Genomic DNA, 18,699 nt, shown 5'->3' on the forward strand with positions numbered 1-18,699 from the left:
GAGGACAAAATGCGGTTCGTCGGCGGTTCCGTGTGTCAAAAGGAACCCGCGTCTCTCTGTGTTGCCCAGGCTACGCTGCAGTGGCTATTCACAGGCGCGATCCCGCTACTGACCGGCACGGGAGCTTTGACCTGCTCCGTCTCCGACCTGGGCCGGTTCACCCCTCCTTAGTCAACCTGGTGTGCCCCAGCTCCCCGGGGCTCACCATATTGATGCCGGCCTTAGCGCGGACGCCCGCTCGGCATAGCGCACTGCAGCCCAGAACTCCTGGGCTCAAGCGATCCGGCGGGCTCAGCCTCCCGAGTAGCTGGGACTACAGGCGCGCGCCACCACGCCCGGCAGTTGCCGGAGCCGCGCTGCCTCCTCTAGACCCGCCACAGCGCCCGGGGCAGCTCGGACCCTCTTTAGTCCCCTCTTAGTTCCTTTCTTGTTCCCCTTCTCCTTCCCTCAGCGCACACTCAGGTTGTACCAGCCGAGGAGGCAGCCAGGCTCTGAGCTGCTTGAGGAAAGGGAGCTCGCTCTGAGGCTGCTGGCACCTCCTCAGCACAACCCTTAAACATTTGTTTGTTGTCTCTTACAGATTTTGGGGGTTGTTACTGGTGCCTCACAGCGGGATGTAGCTGGGGCCAGCAGAGGATAGAGGGTATCTCTTTGATGAAGGAATTCCTAAAAGAGTGTTTCTGGCTCCCTTCATCCCCTCTTTAGCAACACCAAATTTGTTTCTTCTGTTCTCTTCCCCAAAAGAAACCCACTGTGAGATGTGATTTCTGTTCTCCTGTCCTGGATGGGATTCCCTGGTGTGTTAGCGCTGCTCATGCCTCAGTGTTAAGCAATCGTGACACCTGGCTGCCCTGCTCCCCATGTAAAGGAAACTGGGTCCCGCTCTCTCATGAGGTGTGATCTCTCAGGCATGATCCTGCCACTGATCCGCACAGGAGTTTTGACCTGCGTTTGCCAGCCCCAGCCTCCTGGCACTAAGATTACAGGCACAAACCACCCTGTCCAGCTCCTTTCCAGGCTTTTGCAGATTCCTCAACATCCGTGTTGTGTGGGCTCTGCCTGGCCATACACTGGCAGTGGGGAACTGAGAGAATGTTCTTGGGCTCCTTATATTGTATGTTTAAATATGGGTGGATGGATAGTCTGGAAAGATGCCTGGGCACAAGCAGATTTAAGCAGCCAAGAAAGCCCATTTTGAACCAGAAGAGGCACATCAGGATGCCTGTTTTCATTTTGAGTCACAAGCCTTGAGCAACCCTAACCATTCTGTAATTCTGATTCTATCAGAGAGCTCCGTCTCCAGGACACCTCAATACGCCTAATTTACTGAAGAGCAGATAAGAGATGTCCCACTCCCTGCTTTGAAATACTTCCCATAGCAAAAGGCTTGTTGATTCACCAGTGTTTTCCTAAGAGTCTAAGGCTCAAAGCCAAGGACACAACTGAGCTGCAACAGTAAATACCTGATGGATCAGACTAATGGGATGCTCCTGGGAGCTGGAGCCCCGCCTCAATCTGGAGTCAGTTGCCTAAGCTGGCAGTGTTTGACGGATGCTTACTGACTTGCAGGTGTGCAGGGTCTCTGAGACAGAAATTCTGCTGCCTGTAATTTCCCACTTTTATAGTGACAGTGTAAAGAATACGAGAATGATTTGTGTCAAGAACTTAGGAATCATTGTTACCAATGTACCTGTGACCAGTGTACCATGTGTGGAATGTATAAAAACAGCTTTGATTATAATAAATGTTGCTGTCAATGTAATGAAGGGAAAGAAGAAGAAACAAGGGAATAGACTAGTGCCCTCTTTAATAATTTTTGACTGTCAAAATAATAAGGGTGCTTAATGGCTTTGTTTGACTGCTTGAGTGCTTTAAGGAAGGGATTGGGTAACCAAGAGATACATCCTGTTACAGGGGTTGTGAAACCTATGCTTTGAATAGAGTATTAATGAAGACCAGAAGGCTTGCTGCCTCCCAAGGGTGCCATCAGAGTGCTCTGCTCACTCCCTGAAATGCCTGTACACCAATGCACGCAGCATGGGGAATAAACAGGAGGACTTAGAAGTCTATGTGCGATCTAAAGGTTATGACCTAGTGGCAATTACAGAGACATGGTGGGACAGCTCACATGACTGGAATGTGGTCATGGGTGACTATGTCCTTTTTAGGAAAGATAGGTCAGCAAAGCAAGGTGGTGGAGTCGCTCTTTATGTGAGAGAGCGACTAGAATGTATTGAGTTCGGTCCGGGGGCAGATGAGGAGCAAGTGGAAAGTCTGTGGGTACGAATTAAGGGACAGACTGGTATGGGTGATACAGCTGTGGGGTCTATTATAGACCTCCTGATCAGGACGAAGGAGTTGATGGGGCTTCTACAGGCAACTGAAAGCAGCCTCGCAACTACATGCCTTGGTCCTCATGGGGGATTTTAACTACCCCGATATTTGCTGGAAGACTCACACAGCCAATCATTCACAGTCTAGGAGGTTCCTCCAGTGCACTGAAGATAACTTCTTAATGTAAATGGTGGACAAACCAGCTAGGAGAGGAGCGCTGCTAGATTTAGTACTCACCAACAAGGAGGGTCTGGTTGAAGTGGTGATGGTCAATGGCAGCCTTGGCTGCAGTGACCATGAGATGGTGGAGTTTAGGATCCTGTGTGGGAGGAATAGGATACCTAGTAAGGCCACAGTTCTGGATTTCCGAAGGGCCAACTTTGGCCTGTTCAATCAGCTGCTAAGGGAAGTCTCATGGGAAAGGGTACTAGGTGGTAAAGGGGCCCAAGATAGTTGAGGATACTTGAGGACCACTTCTTCCAAGCTCAGGATCAGAGCATCCCAATGGGTAGGAAATCAAGTAAGGGAGCTAGGAGACCAGTGTGGTTAAACAAGGAACTGCTGGGCAAACTCATGTGGAAAAAGAGAATCTATGGATTATGGAAGGAGGGGCTGGCCACCTGGGAGGAATATAGGACAGTTGCTAGAGGACGTAGGGAGGCAGTTAGGGAGGATTAGGGAGGCATGTCAGGTTAAGGACAATAGTAAGGGCTTCTTCAAATACATAGCGGATAAAACTAACACAAGAGGCAATATAGGCCCACTGCTGAATGAGGTGGGTGCCCCGGAGACAGAGGATATAAAAAAGGCAGAGGTGCTGAATGCCTTCTTTGCCTCTGTCTTTACTCCTAAAGACTCTGCCCAGGGGTCCCAGATTGCTATAGCCCCAGAATGAGTCAGGACAAAGGAGGAATTTGCTTTGGTAGATGAGGATTGGGTTAGGGATCAGCTATGCAATCTGGACATCTATAAATCGATGGGTCCGGATGGAATGCACCCATGGGTGCTGAGGGACCTGGCGGAGGTCATTGCTAGGCCACTCTCCATAATCTTTGGTAAATCGTGGGAAACGGGAAAGGTGCCTGAGGATTGGAAGATGGCAAATGTCACACCAGTCTATAAGAAGGGCAAGAAGGAGGACCTGGGTAATTATAGACTGGTCAGCCTTACCTCCGTCCCTGGAAAGGTGATGGAACAACTTATTCTTGATGCCATCTCTAGACATATCAAGGATAAGGGGGTCATTAAGAACAGCCAACATGGTTTTATGAGGGGGAAGTCATGTTTGACCAACCTTACAGCCTTCTATGAGGAAGTGACTAGGTGGAGGGGTGATGGTAGAGTGGTAGATGTGGTTTTTCTTTATTTTAGTAAGGCATTTGATACTGTCTCCCACAGCATCCTCATAGATAAGCTAAGGAAGCGTGAGCTTGATGATCAGGTAGTGAGGTGGATCAAGAACTGGTTGAAAGGAAGAAGGCAGAGAGTTGTGGTCAATGGGGCAGAATCTAGCTGGAGGTCTGTGACTAGTGGAGTCCCTCAGGGGTCGGTGCTGGGACCAGTGCTGTTTAATATTTTCATCAACGACCTGGATGAGGGAACTGAGTGTACCCTCAGCAAGTTCACTGCTGACACTAAACTGGGAGGAGTGGCTGACACACCAGAAGGCTGTGTTGCCATTCAGCGAGACCTGGACAGGCTGGAGAGTTGGGCGGGGAGAAACTTGATGAAATTCAACAAGGGCAAGTGTAGAGTCTTGCATCTGGGGAAGAACAACCCCATGTACCAGTACAGGTTGGGGGTTGACCTGCTGGAAAGGAGTGAAGGGGAAAGGGACCTGGGGGCCCTGGTGGATGGGAGGATGACCATGAGCCGGCAATGTGCCCTTGTGGCCAAGAAGGCAAATGGCATCCTAGGGTGCATTAGAAAGGGTGTGGTTAGTAGGGCAAGAGAGGTTCTCCTCCCCCTCTACTCTGCCTTGGGGAGGCTGCATCTGGAATATTTCGTCCAGTTCTGGGCCCCTCAATTCAAGAAGGACAGGGAATTGCTTGAAAGAGTCCAGCGCAGAGCCACAAAGATGATTAAGGGAGTGGAACACCTCCCTTATGAGGAGAGGCTGAGGGAGCTGGGGCTCTTTAGCTTGGAGGAGACTGAGGGGGGACCTCATCAGTGTTTACAGATATGTGAAGGGTGGGTGTCAGGATGATGGAGCTAGGTTTTTTTTTCAGTGATATCCAGTGACAGGACAAGGGGCAATGGGTGTAAACTGGAGCATAGGAGGTTCCATGTGAACATCAGGAAGAACTTCTTTACTGTGAGAGTGACAGAGCACTGGAACAGGTTGCCCAGGGGGGTTGTGGAGTCTCCTATGTTGGAGATATTCAAGGCCCACCTGGACAAGTTCCTGTGGGATGTACTCTAGGTTACCCTGCTCTTGCAGGGGGGTTGGACTAGATGATCTTTTGAGGTCCCTTCTAACCCTTGGGATTCTGTGAATGGAACCTATGATGGTTAAGCTTGTGATAGACATCTTCCTGAGTTACTGAGGAAGACTGATAACCTTTTGTAAGAAGTTTCTCAACCAGAGACAAGACCCCAGCAACCAAGGAAAATCAATAGAAAGGAACCACGTCGACATAAAGGAGAAGACATGATTGGCTGAGACCCAGGACCACAAAAGTATAAGAGACTGAACCTCAAAGCCCCCAGTGTGCAACTTTGGTGGAGCAGAGACTCCCCTGCGCACCCAGGACTGCTTGCTTATTGTCTCTTGATATGAATCAATTGTAATAAAATAATTCAATCCGACCATGGCTAAGACAGAATTTTTATAACAACAGCTACTGTGATCCCAAAGGTCTGGCTGGGTCCTGCACTGTGGCCTTTCACTGCTGGAAGAAATCACAACACACACAACCAAAACATGAGATCACCTGAGAGAGCAAGGCTGGTGCAGCATCTTCAGGTCAAACAGCTGTGGGAATGCCTTTGCTTTTCAGCAGTATTCCTTGGCTGTTTTGTGACTGCTCCACAGCACTGACAGCTGACAAGCACAGAGCTGTGCAGGGGAAAAATGCCAAAAGAGGCTGGGTCCCACTGTCTTGCCCAGGCTGTGCTACAGGGACTGTTCACAGGCGCAATCCCACTACTGAGCGGCATGGGAGTTTTGACCTGCTCCGTTTCCGACCTGGGCCGGTTCACCCCTCCTTAGGCGACCTGGTGGCCCCCGGCTCCCCCAGGACCACCATATCGATGCCGGCCTTAGCATGGACGCCCACTCAGCACAGCTCTCTGCAGCCCAGAACCCCCAGGCTCAAGCTGTCCACCAGCCTCAGCCTCCCTGACGCTTGGATTACAGACACAAGCCACTGTGCCCGGCTGCCTGCAGCTCCCGCTGCCTCTGCTCTCCAGCTCCTACTCTGCTCTTCCAGCTCCCCCAGCCTTGCTTTGGCAGTGCACTGCATTAATGCAGTGGGAACATAAGGCAGAAGGAGCACATAACGCAGAAAGCAACATTTAGCTCTTCAGGTGAAGATTCAACACTCTTTGCTTTAGAAAAGCCAAGTTAAGCTGTCATTAGCCCCATAAATTAAGTCTGTAGCTCAGGGTTTCCTAAGGAATTTAAGAGACAACCTACTCGCTGCAGTGAATACTTGCAGATGTAATGAAGTGTTTTGATCCTCAGACAAGGGTACAAAAGTAACAAATATGTAATGCAAGGAATAAAATGCTGGAGGTTTCTGCCTTTATCTATTCACTGCTGCAATAGACAGCTGTCTAGAAATACTTCCACAGAATACTTCTTCAGTGACTTTTGCCTGTCTCAGAGAACTGTCCAAGTAACCTCCTCCAGACATCCCATGAAAGTAACTGTGCAGCTGTCCAGGGCTGGAGATGCTGCAGGTCCCTCACCTCTCTTTGGCTCCATAGAGACCTGTGCATGCAAGAAAGACAGCCTTTAGTCTAATCCAGAAGTGCAGACTGCACTGCTCCTTTCATAGCAGAGCAATCCAAAACTGATTCCAAATCACTCACCACCATTGCCAAAATGGCCTTTCCCCCTCTCTCCAGATACCCATTATTTCTTCAGACACTGAGCACTAGGGTGGGGGATCTCTGGTGCTGCAAACATGCACAATAGAGCAGAGATCCTCAGACTGTCATATCTATTCACAAAAGCCATGCAGACCACCTCGGAGGGCAGCAATCATCACTGACACCACACTAGGCTGGGGGAGAGTAGAACCAGCTGCTGAGATCAGAAACACTGCTAGAGAGCAGCACCAGACCAACCAGAGCCTCGAGCCACTGCCTCCACCTCCACAGGTCCCCTCCATGCTCTTCCCACTGAGGCTGTCAGTGAGGCACAGAGCTAGCCTGCAGCCAGTTTAGCCCTAACCAAAGGGCTAAAATCACCAACGGATGGTGTCTTTGCATTGTGTTTCTTCAGTGCAGAGGTCAAGGCATAGGTGTACCTCCTGCACAGATGTGCCTTGGTTCCAGACACAGACAAGGCAAGGTCAGAGCCACCAGCAGCCACTCAGGAAGTATCTAAGCATTTCTTCCAGGCTGCCTTGCTCAAGTTAGTGGAGCAAAATCCAGGGCTAAAGTGCACAAACAGCAATCCCATCTCAGAAAAGACAGACATGATCTTCCCCAGTGCTGTACAAGCCTGAAGTCTTTATGGGTGTCAGAGCTGCATGGTAAAGAGAGACATCTTGTTCTGGGCTCCTATTATCTACTTAAGAGCTGTCAGTGACAGCTGGAGTTTCAGTTAAAGGCATTAAGATAATGACTTTGGGGGTCATGGGCATTAGGAGATGGAGGGCTACATCCACAAAGAGGGGAGAAAGACAAGCTGTCCACACAGAAATAACACTTATCACAGGGCCAGGCATTCCCCTCCTACCTGCTCCTCCTACCAGTGACACAGGGACTTTTTCTCCCTGACACAAATACACAACTTTTGCATCACATGAAGAAACACAGCAAGAGTGAATCAAGATAGCAGGGGCATTAAACTACTTCTTTTTTTTTTTTTCCAGAGAAAATTTAGTGGGAATTAGCTTGGCAGACTGAGGGATGAAGCACAGCCAGGACACAGAGCTCTGACAGCAGTGCTGGCCTGCTAACACAGAGGTGTGCTCTGGTGTGGCTCCTGACCACTGGAGCAACACCTGACATGAAAAATGAAGCCACTCAGAGCTGGGGAAACCTTGGCTGCTGGGCTCTGAGCTCAGGGGGAACTCTGCTTCATAGTGCTTATCTGACAGCCAGTTCCTTCATCTTGCTCAGCAGGAGCAGCTGCTCCAGGCTCCTGCTGAGCTCCCATATTTAGGAACTGCGGCTGAAGCGTTGTGGGTAAGTCGGACTCCAGCCTCCCAAAGAACCAGCTGTGGGATCCCATGAGTTCCAAACCTGCACGCCTTGCAAGAGCCAGGCAAATGTCCTGGAACCAGAGACCCTTTGAATGACAACTAAAACACCTTACAGGAAAAAAGCCCTTAGAAACTGTATGCAATAAGCCCTAAGCATTAAAGCGTGGATATAGAATATAGCAGATTCCTGCTGGCCCGCAGCACTGACTGCAAAGTACAACCATTCTGAGATTCTTGGGCAGCCTCTTAACACTGTCATGCTTAGCAAGACAGCAGGACAGCTCAGAATATCTGAACATCAGCAATGGCTTGGGGTCTAAAAACCTCGGGGATGCAGGTCTCCATGGAGTCAGGCACTACATTCAGCCAAGTCCTGAAGCTTGCTGGTGTATCTCCTGCTGCTGCTGGTAAACACGGGGTGTGAAAATGCAAAAATCAGAGAGGGGAGGGAAAGCCTCACAAATTATTTTTACTCTTGTTAAGGCTTTATGATTTTTCAGGCTGATATTGTCACGGTGGTGATTCAGGATTCTGGCATATAGGAATTTGGTTGGGCAGTATCCCCCACCTACATTTCCTCTGCCTGCCTCTGAAAATAACCTGTGAAAGGAGATGCCAGCTTGTTTGCCAACAGTAACTGCAAAGGCATTTTGATGTACTCAAGATACAAAACAAACAGCCTGGAGGCCAAACTGTTTTTCCTGCTAGGAGACCACTTTTGGAAGAGCTCTTCCCAGCTTCCTCAGGAAGCTGCAGGAATACCAGGGAGATGAGGACAGGGCTTTCTCCTGACAAGAAACGTGGGTTTCTAGCAATATTTCAGGGTCATCATTACACCATTTCAGCACACACACAGGCTAACACAAATCTGCTGTAGTCAGAATATTCTACACCACTTCCTTCCCACCTCCACTCCTTCCCTAACACTGTTACATTACCTTTATGGGAAAAGCCTAAGGATCTGTTTAATGCCACACTGCCTGTAAAGCACACACCGCCAGAGACTGCAGGTTCAGTTTCCTGGCCAAGCCCAGCTGTGGTTGCACAGACACACACATCACAAAATCACAGGAAATCAGACTGAGACGCCCATGGGGGACCATCTCTGCCACTCCTTGCCTACAGGCAGGAGTGACCACAGTCCAGCAATTAGGAAAAGTGCTTCTCTAACCAGACTCACCCCAACAGAGGACACTTGGCCCATTGTATCAGATATTTCAGTGGTAAGAGGAATGCGATTGTAATATCAAGGATATAATTAATTTTTTACAACAGAATAATTAATATAACATAGATACTAAACCTAAAACATTATATTCTTTCCTTCCTTGAAAAGCCACAAAGGCTTTTGTAGGATCAGTGCAAAACAGTCTTTTCCTATCTCCCTCTGCCAAAAGAGGAGAGAAAAGTAAGCCAGATGAGCTACACCATATCAGAATAGGTTTGGTCTGATAATCCAAACTGATTGGGAAGGTAGTTTCATTCAAAGAGATAAAACCAAAGGTGGGCATCGGTCCATTTCCTTGAGGTTTGCTTATTCTGATGTGAAGGCTATTATGTAAAGTTGAAGGTGTATCATTTTTGTTCATTACCTTATTGTGACAGTACTTGGATCACTCATGGAGGATACAACATACAAACACAGCCTTACAAAACCATGAAAAAACAATAGATGGAAACCTTGGTACCTGCACTGCCCCTAGAAAGAAAAGAAGGAATAGGCTGCCCGGCAGCCAGGCCCAGACAAGTTATCAAAAGATCCTATAGTCATTTGCTATTTTTTTCCCCAGGCTTTAATCCTTAATCACTTTATAACCATAATTGCTTCTTATTCTCTGGGCTGTAAATCCATACGGGCATACAACAGATACTCCATCCAGTGACACACTGCCAGCCACTGCTTACTTTTAAAATATTTAACTTCTGCAGACTACCTAGTAACCCCCTGGGTGCTGCCAAGGACCTGAGAAGGTTTTTAATTCTTAAGCAGACATGTGAAACTGAACCCATTCTAAAAGGTCACATTTTTCAGGTAATCTAGAACGTATCTGGGTATTGTAAAAGCTTTTGTGGGGTATTTGACCTTGAAAATCAATCAGCAAGGTAAGAACCTAAACTGTATCAAGTATATATAGTGCCTAATGTGCACTTCTTTCCCAGGGTGTAAATTTGTACTGACTTTTGGTAGTCTGAGCCCTGCAATTAAGAGTCTGTTTTGCTCTGACCATCACATTTCTTCATTTTTGATGACACATTTCCATCCCACAGTTACTCAAATCACTATCTTAAAAATAAGAACCTGTCTTTCAAAACCCTGGGACAAATTCACATTTCTAAAGGCTCATAACAAAAGCTATGTTTATCTCCTGGCTCTCCAAGGGAAGATGCAGTAACTCTGCACGAACAGAGCAGTGGGGTTCCTCAGACAACAAAGCCTTTATTTGCTTTACTAAGTTATGCCATTTAGATTCTGCTTCCTGTTTACCATCCTTTCTGTTCATTTAAGAAAACTAGTATGAGTCTACATAAAAATGTTTCAAAAGTAGGTGGTGCTCTCTCACCAGCTTCTCACCCATTCTCTGCGGGATTGGTAAATGTGAGCTGTAAGGATTGACATGCACAGAGTTTACTAGTGACTAATTTGAGATCTTAACTATTGAAAGTGCTGAGTCCTCAATGTCTTTTTGTACATATCATCCTAAAGAGCAGTAATCATTTCTTTAAAAACACATGCCACACCATGACAAATCTTCTGGTGCACAAACCATATGGACAGAAGGTTTTCCTGAATGGCAGGGAGGATCCTCACAAATGAAGCTCAGCACAGGTGAAAAAGCATTTGCCTGAGTGGATCCCATTTGTCTTCTACAGTACATAGCCATATCCCCACATCCTCAATCAAGTTTTGTATTTCCTGTGTGAAGCAATGCAGCATATCACATCTCTTTGTCAGGTTTTTAGACTTGGAAGATGGCAAGATCAACTTTGGATGCTTTTGGCAGGTCATACAGTGACAGCCAAAACATACAGCTCCAGCATGGGGCTAGTCTAAGCTGAAAAGCACTGATCAGCAGCAGAGGAGGCAGTTGGAGAGCTCAGGGAGTCATCAGGGTGTCCATCCTGTCTCTGCTCTGGTTGCCAAGGGACAGGACATGCAGCTGCTAAAGGCTCAGGGACTCGTGGAGCAAATGCAGTTGGGCAGGAGCTGCAGACCACAACCTGGAGCAGCATGGCTCATCCGAGCCACAGACCCACCCAGGGTAGGACATGCACCAGGAAAGGAGCAGGCCCATGCTGGCAAAGGGATTGGAGCACCCTCTTGTTTGCCGATATCAAGCATGGGCATGCAGGAACGCTGCAGGGAGAGGAGCAGCTCAGGAAGTGGCACTGCCACTTAGTCAGCGGAAGGCCCCGCTGTGTGGAGATAACTCCTCAATGGCTCTAGTGCAAGAGCAGCTGCAATCTCCCTGAAAGCAGCTCCCACCTTGACATATGTGCATGCAAGTATTGCACAGTTCCCATCACTTCCAGTTTACCAGGAAGGAGAGAAGGAGCTCAGGAAACACGGAAGAGCCCAGCTGTTTGTCAGGTGAAATGGGCAAAGCCAAAGCTGGCCCCCATTTGCAGCCAATCCCCAAGGATGAGGGACAATGCAGTCACCAACAAACATAAAAAAGCCATGATTTAGGAGGAGAGACTCAAGCAACAGTATGTCTGGGCCCAAAACAGAGGGAGAAGGTGATAGAAAAGGTTCTTCCCCTCTCTGCACTTACTCATTTTGGTTTGTGCCTCATGGTATCCACCAGTTGGATGAAAAACCTCATGTAACAGTCACACCTGCCCCTTAGTGCTTTACAGAGTCAGAACAAAACAGTAGAAAGACAGTCGTTTCCTGAAACCTGAAAATGACACTCTGAGGCCAACAGGTAGAGCAAAGCAATTGATGCCTGCCCATGGACAAAAGCAGTACTTTAAAATTCCTGATATCTCCTTTCCCTATCTCCTTGGTCAAGATGCATGGTTTCATACTACTGCTGCTTAATTTAATAAGCAGTTGCCCATGTTCACCAGCACTGAAATGGTCACACAAAACAGAGCCAAGTAGAAACCCACTGTCGTCCACATCCTGACATTAATTTTAGCCCTGCTCAGCAGTAAACTCTATTTAGATAAATTTCCTGTGCTAGTGAGAGGAGACTGAACTAGCTATACCCAGCGGGATCACTAGGGCTTGTTGTAAATCCCATGTCAGTACAATACTTAACAGTACTATCTGCTGCTTAAGCACAAGAGTATGAAGCCTGGCACTGCCTGATATGTGGAGGGGCACTTGTGAGCCCTGGGGTCAGCAGGCTGTACCACAGCGCAGCCTGCACACGCTCATTACAAGAGGCCATGGATGGTATGTTTTCCTTGGCATCCTCCCTCTGCTCACGGCATGAAAGAACAGTTTCCTCAGAGGCTCTTATTGTCATTCTCTTAATTCGGTAGTCTAGGAAATCTCCCATTCTTCTAGACTTCAAAGACACTAAACAATGTCCCTTTTCCTGTTCCAAGGGGGATTGCTTTGCATGTGCAACACAGTAATTCAAATTTTAGTATTTTTGAGAGGACAGAAAGATATGGTAAAAATCAGTCTTACACACACAACCCCAAGTGAAAGCACACCTGTGCTCTTCAAGAGTGATGCTGTCCAGAACATGACATCACCTGGCCTCCCTGAAGGCCAACCCCAGCAATTGCAGCATATTTTGCTATTTTTGTGTTCTGGATGTTGCTTATCATGGTCACTCCATCAGCTCAGAAACAACTGCGGACACAGTCTTGCTTTCCCCTTGCTTTCCTCCCCACAGATCTTGCCAGCAGGAATTGGGTGGGCAACCAACTGCTCCACCATGCAAGGCCTGGAGGATCAGCTTCGTACGGCTTATGTGCACTGGCCTTGCCAGCACACCACCAGGAGCATGGAGTTGCAACATGTAATGCCTGTGAAACAGGCCAAACGTGTGCCTGCAATATATACGTGGAGGGTGCTGCTCTGCGTCACGCAGGGTGTGCTGAGGCACTGCCCCAGGGAAAGGCAGGAAAGGACTGTGGCATGGTATGTGAATGCTGTTTTGTGAGTAGCTGGCCACAGCTTGTATTTCACTCATCTGAATTACAGGGAGTGACCAAAGGCAACAAGGAGCTATAAACCCAATGACACTATACATCATAGAATGGTTTGGGTTGAAATGGAACTTTAATGGTCACCTAGTCCCAAGCCCTGTGCCCCAGGGACACCTTCAATGAGACCAGGTTGCTCAGAGCCACATCCAACCTTGAACACTTCCACAGATGGGGGTATCTACCATCTGGGTTGCATCTGGGCAACCACCTTCATTGTAGAAATGAAGCATTTTTACATCCTAACAGCATCCTAAGCCAGGCTTTTAGTTTTAAATAGGGAAGGCTCTTTTCAGGGGATTCACACCAGCTTAGGCATGGTGACAGGGCTGCTTAGAGTCACCTGGGTCCCTAGCTCCTGCTGCACTGCCCCAGTCACTTGCCCTCCACTTCCTCATCACATTGTCCTGAGGGTCATGGAGGACCCAACACAACACCAAGCCCACAGCAGCAGCCGGGACAAGCAATAGCTGCGTTCCTTGCCCCGGTCAGGGTTTGAGCTGTTTCCTAAGCCTGACGCCCTGCACCCCGCTTTCACCTTCCAGTGTGAGCAGGGAACCAAGGTCTCGCGGCCCGGTTGGACACTGCAGATGCCAGAATACAGAAGCAACGAGGCCGGTCACCACAGGGGATTGCTTACGCCAGCTCTCCACCCCAGAGCACCCCTGCACCTCAGGGTCCGGGTATCCCACACCCTTCTACTTCCCAAGACACCCCGGATGCCCCAAGCCCAACGCCAGCCGAAGGCGCCAGAGCTCCCACCCGCGCGGCTGCCCGCAGCTGCCGCTCAGCGCCAGCGGCCGAACGTCTGTGTCTTTAAACACGCCCCAGCATCCTCAGCGTGTTTCTGCTAACGTGTAATCGCGTGGCGCCTCTCCCCACCGAGGCCCCGCCCCACAAGCTTGCCCGCATGCGCAGTGAGGGCTGCAAAGACCGGCTCCTCCCCGCCCGTGCGCAGCGGCAGCAGAAGCGGCAGCCCCACCCGAGCTGCGGGGGAGGAGGGGCTGGAGTGGCGCGCGCGCTCAGGGCCCTCATGGGCAACGGTAGGGACGGCCCCGCCCTTCTGCGCATGCTCCTTTCTGCGCTGGAGGGGAGGAGCTCCGGTCGCAGCAGCTGCGCAGGCGCAGTTCCTTCCCGAGGCCGCGCGGGAAGCAGGATGGCGGGCGCTGCCCGGGGCGGAAGGGGGCGGGACTTCCGCGCTCCGCGCCCCCTGCCCCGCCCTCCCCTCGGCGCGTGCGCGGGCGGTGGTCGCAGCGGGTGGTGCCGCTGAGCGGCGCGGGGCGGGGGTGGCGCGCGCAGGCGTGGTGCGGGCGGAGGGGAAGTGAGGCGGGCTCGCGCGGCGCCTTTTCCGGCGGTGCTGGCTGAGGGAGCGGCGCGCAGCGGAGCCGGCCCGAGCCCGCTGGCGGCCCTCAGGTAACTGTCGACGGTTCCCTTCCCTTCTCCGCTCTGCCGTGCACCTCGTTTCATGCTCTTTCCGTCCCTTTGCAGGCAGGACGAGGAGCCGCCGCCCCTGAGCCGGCATCCATGAGCTGAGCTGCCGGGGCGAGAGCCAAGGCAGGAGCCGGGCGGAGCCGCCGCCTCAGGCCCGGCGGAGGAGCGAAGCGTGGCGCGGCTCCTCTTCCCACGGCGCCCGGGCTTCACCGCCTCGCCAGGCCTCCCCTCACCACCCTTCCCGCCCCGCTTCTTCCGCAGCCGCCCCATGCGCGTCCGGCGCTGAGCCCCGTTTGCCCTTGCCCCGACACCATCCTCCCGTGCGGACCGGTCCTGCTCTGGTTCGGCCCCCGCCCCGCGCGGGCTGCTCGGGAGGGTCGGCGTTAGCCCTCCGCTCCCCCACCCCGCACCTCGGAGGCGCCGGGCCCCTTGGATGCCGCCGAGATGGGCAAGGTGCTGTCCAAGATCTTCGGTAACAAGGAGATGCGGATCCTGATGCTGGGTCTGGACGCGGCTGGTAAAACCACAATCCTGTACAAACTGAAACTGGGCCAGTCTGTCACCACCATCCCCACCGTAGGCTTCAACGTGGAGACGGTTACTTACAAAAACGTCAAGTTCAATGTGTGGGATGTCGGGGGCCAGGACAAGATCCGTCCCCTCTGGAGGCACTATTACACGGGCACGCAAGGGTTGATCTTTGTGGTGGACTGCGCCGATCGTGACCGCATCGACGAGGCCCGCCAGGAGCTCCACCGCATTATCAACGACAGGGAGATGCGGGACGCCATCATCCTTATCTTCGCCAACAAGCAGGACCTGCCTGATGCCATGAAACCCCATGAAATCCAGGAGAAACTGGGCCTGACCCGAATCAGGGATAGGAATTGGTATGTGCAGCCCTCCTGTGCTACTACGGGGGATGGACTTTATGAAGGGCTGACATGGTTAACATCCAATTATAAATCCTAATGAGAGAACAACTATTTAGTCTACAAAGAATTAAAGAAAAAACCCACATGGCTTTCCAGAATAATGATTCTCTACTGAAAAGTAAAACAAAAGTATCCATAGGATTATGATCAACTTTCTCCAGTTACCACCCTTTCCTTCTGCAGTCACGACTTGGATGGATTCCTGTTTTAAATCTTGCTCACGACTTGACTGGATTCCTGTTTTAACTCTTCTTGCTTGGCGTTAGGATGCTCTAATCTCCGAATGTGACACGAACACAAGCACTAGATGCTATGGCAGACTTCCAGCAAACAGGGGAAAGACACATTGTAGACTTGCTAAGTAACCTTTTTTTTGTGTTTTCCTCTTGATAGCCCTTAAGATGGTTTGGTTATTTTGGGGATGGTTGGGGGAGGGGTACCATTTTCAGTGTATGCTTTCTGGTTCTACTTTTTTGATTATATTTTTTTTCCTTCTGTCATTTGCTGTAGATTGCTACTTTTTTGCATTCATGCAGAATATGTTGATAGGTCTGCATCATCTAGTAAACTGAAAATTATGGCTTAAAATCAAACTGTAGTCTGTCTTTTTATATTAAGGACTTTTTTTTAAAAAAGTTCTGTTAACTTGCAACTATATAGTGACTCTCAGCCTGTCTTCTCATCTCAGACTACTAATGAAACGAATCCTTGCCTCAGTGGCAGATAGTGAGAATACCATTGTAACATGTTCAAAGTGCATATCAAGTATAATGTTTGCTAGGTAATGTAAGAACTGCTTTGAAATGTCAGCTGTGAAGTTCTGAACCATACATCATGCATGAGAAAGGATGCAAATAAGTTCCCCATACTACATAGCAATCATATAGCAAATAAGACATGAATGATGTAATAGTTCCAGGGTAGATACTGTTCAGTTTTCTTCTTGCATTGCAGACTTAAGCAATGTTTAGCTGCAGTTTTTACTACTCATGTCAGTCTCCAATTCAATGCAAGATAGGTTCCTTCCAGAAAATGCAGCAATAACATGTCAGCATGTAAGCTAGTTTTACTCCAGATTGCAGATGTGTAGGCAAAAATCTAGTAATGACTTGCCTGTCTTGTGATCAAGACAAATGGCTTTCATCTCAAGGCAGCTGAAGACATCTAAATATTAAAAAGATTTCTTATTCTTTCTGGCACGCACATAGCAGAGAGGTAAGTTTTGGGTTGGATTTTTTTTTTCCATTTTGTAGACTTGTGAAGGGGCAAGTTCCATGCTCAGCTTTAGTTGAGCTCAGTAATTCTGACATCTGAATAATAACCATTTCATGGAAATAGTTACTGGTTTAGTTTTCCAAGACTTGACTGAACTCATGCAAGTAGTTGCAGTCTTTGCCATCTGTCTCAGTTGTTGCTGTAGTCCTGTAGGAAGGGAACTATGTTGGATGTCTGCAGCCCATTGAGTAGCTACTAATGAGAGCTGGGAGGGGAGAGAGTATATGACTATGAATGTAAACTTCCATAATTAGTTCCTAAAGGGCAAACAGCTCATTTGCCATATCACAGTTTGCAGATGTGACTGGCAAAAAAACCCACCCAGAACAAGTATTAGTATAAAAAATCAAGCATTAATGCTGGGTGCAAAAAATGTTAAAGCAGCTGGTTCTTATTCAGCCTTAAGGATTAACTTCACATTTCCTCAAGGAGTTAAACTCAATTGGGGAATTCTAGGAATGTATGCTACAAAACCAGAAGAAAATGGCTTTTTGTTTGTTTGGGTTTTTTTTCCCCCCCAGGGATATGAGTTTTACATGAAATTGGGGGCATTACACTACATTACAGCAGTGTTGACTCTGCATGCTGAGTACATTGTATATGGAGCTCTTACCAAAGATGTATAGGAAGATAAAAATACTGAATTCTCTTCTGAAATGAAATGCTTTGGACCACTTAAAAGTTCCTTTAGAATATGGTTCCAAAAGACTTACCTTGATGTGGGTTGCAAATGGGACTGAATGGGTTCTTGACACTGGAAGACAGAGCATTGATTGACTGTAAGCCTTTGTGAGTTAGAGTCTGTTAAAGATTGATGTAGAATAACTGCAATATCAGGTTTGAAGAAGAGGAGGTGAGGGATTTTTTCCACTCAAGGCTTTTTGCCATTGGAGTATCATTGCTCTATTTTCTAGCTGCCGGGTTTTTTTTCTTTTTTTCTTTTCTGTTGATGTAACTTAACAAATAGCGTGGTGGTATAAAGACTAAAAATACAAGAATATGGTTACTGTTTTCTTCTGGAGCATAAATAAAATAGCCAAGCACAAAGTTAATGCCTAAACTGGAAAACTTGAAGCTGTATTAATGGTTCTTGAACTTTCTTAAATCTATTCTCAGTCAACATAGAAACTTCAATAACTTCATTCTTCATCTAAGTTGTTTTACTACATTTTCAAGTGCTGGGGCAGACTTCTTTGCTAGAATTTGCATTAAGTTGAATTCACAGTTTTGTATTTTCTTAGTAACTTTGTTATTCTGTTTTTTAGGTGAAAGGAAACTGATTAAGCTTCTGATTTTTTTTAATGTCTTTTTTGGGGGGTGTTGTGGGGGGAGAAAAAGTTACTGAACCATGTGGTAAAGATATCAAAAATAAATTGCCATTGCTACTGAACAAAGTATAAAGGTTTCACCTTCAACATGTCCTTTATAGGTTGTAGCTGAACCTCACCACGAACTAGTGGCTCTTGGGCAGTGAACATAACCTTTAGGATCAAGTGGCAATCTGTAAGAAATTCTATGATTTAAAAACTGATCTGGATTTTAAAGTGCATCAATCAATTTGTGTTCATGTGAATTTATGGAGTAAGTTTTGAATGGCGTTAATCATGTCTGATAAGTGAATGAGTCTGTAGACTGTGATCTCCCTGACTAAAGTAAACAGGAATTTTGTGTTCTCAATATGGCTGTAGTGTTGGTAAAGAACTAATAAGCAGAAAATAAAGCAATTATACAGCAGAGCTCTCCTGTTATGTTACTTACACTTAATTATGAGAGAAACAGAAAGGGGCAATATGGTGCTGGTGTAGAGTGTTCTACTGGCATAAAGAGGTCTCTGTTCTGTATCTCACAGTTTTGAAAGCCTGTCTGTAATTCCTTTGAGACTCAGAGTAGCGACTGTTTTTATAAGTGGAAAGGATGATACTTTTTTAATACACCCACTTGCAGTTAACAGTATTTAGCAAACTTTAGCATTGGATTTATGCTGCCTGGGTACTGGGCCCATATCAGTTGGACAGGTGGCAGCTCAGTGAGAGCACAGAGAGACTGTTGGTGAGCGGGACGGTGCTGTGTTTCACAGGAGAAATGGCGTGGTTGGAAAGGGAAGATGTTAGGCCAGTGTAGAAGATGCAGCAATGGACAGAGGGGTCAATGAGTGAATAGGGGTGCTTGTGGAGTGACAG

At 48.2% G+C, this 18,699-nt stretch overlaps 1 protein-coding gene across 1 annotated transcript; it reads left to right on the forward strand.

Moving 5' to 3' along the window:
* Positions 1-14,158: 14,158 nt before the first annotated feature.
* On the forward strand, positions 14,159-18,253 carry ARF6 (ARF GTPase 6). The gene is made up of 2 exons (XM_034061880.1): positions 14,159-14,291; positions 14,367-18,253. Exon 2 carries the CDS (start codon positions 14,754-14,756, stop codon positions 15,279-15,281), a length of 528 nt encoding a protein of 175 aa, XP_033917771.1. The 5' UTR covers positions 14,159-14,291; positions 14,367-14,753; the 3' UTR covers positions 15,282-18,253.
* The last annotated feature ends 446 nt before the right edge of the window (positions 18,254-18,699 follow it).

Source organism: Melopsittacus undulatus, chromosome 4 (assembly GCF_012275295.1).
Source record: "Melopsittacus undulatus isolate bMelUnd1 chromosome 4, bMelUnd1.mat.Z, whole genome shotgun sequence".
Lineage (NCBI taxonomy): Eukaryota > Metazoa > Chordata > Aves > Psittaciformes > Psittaculidae > Melopsittacus > Melopsittacus undulatus.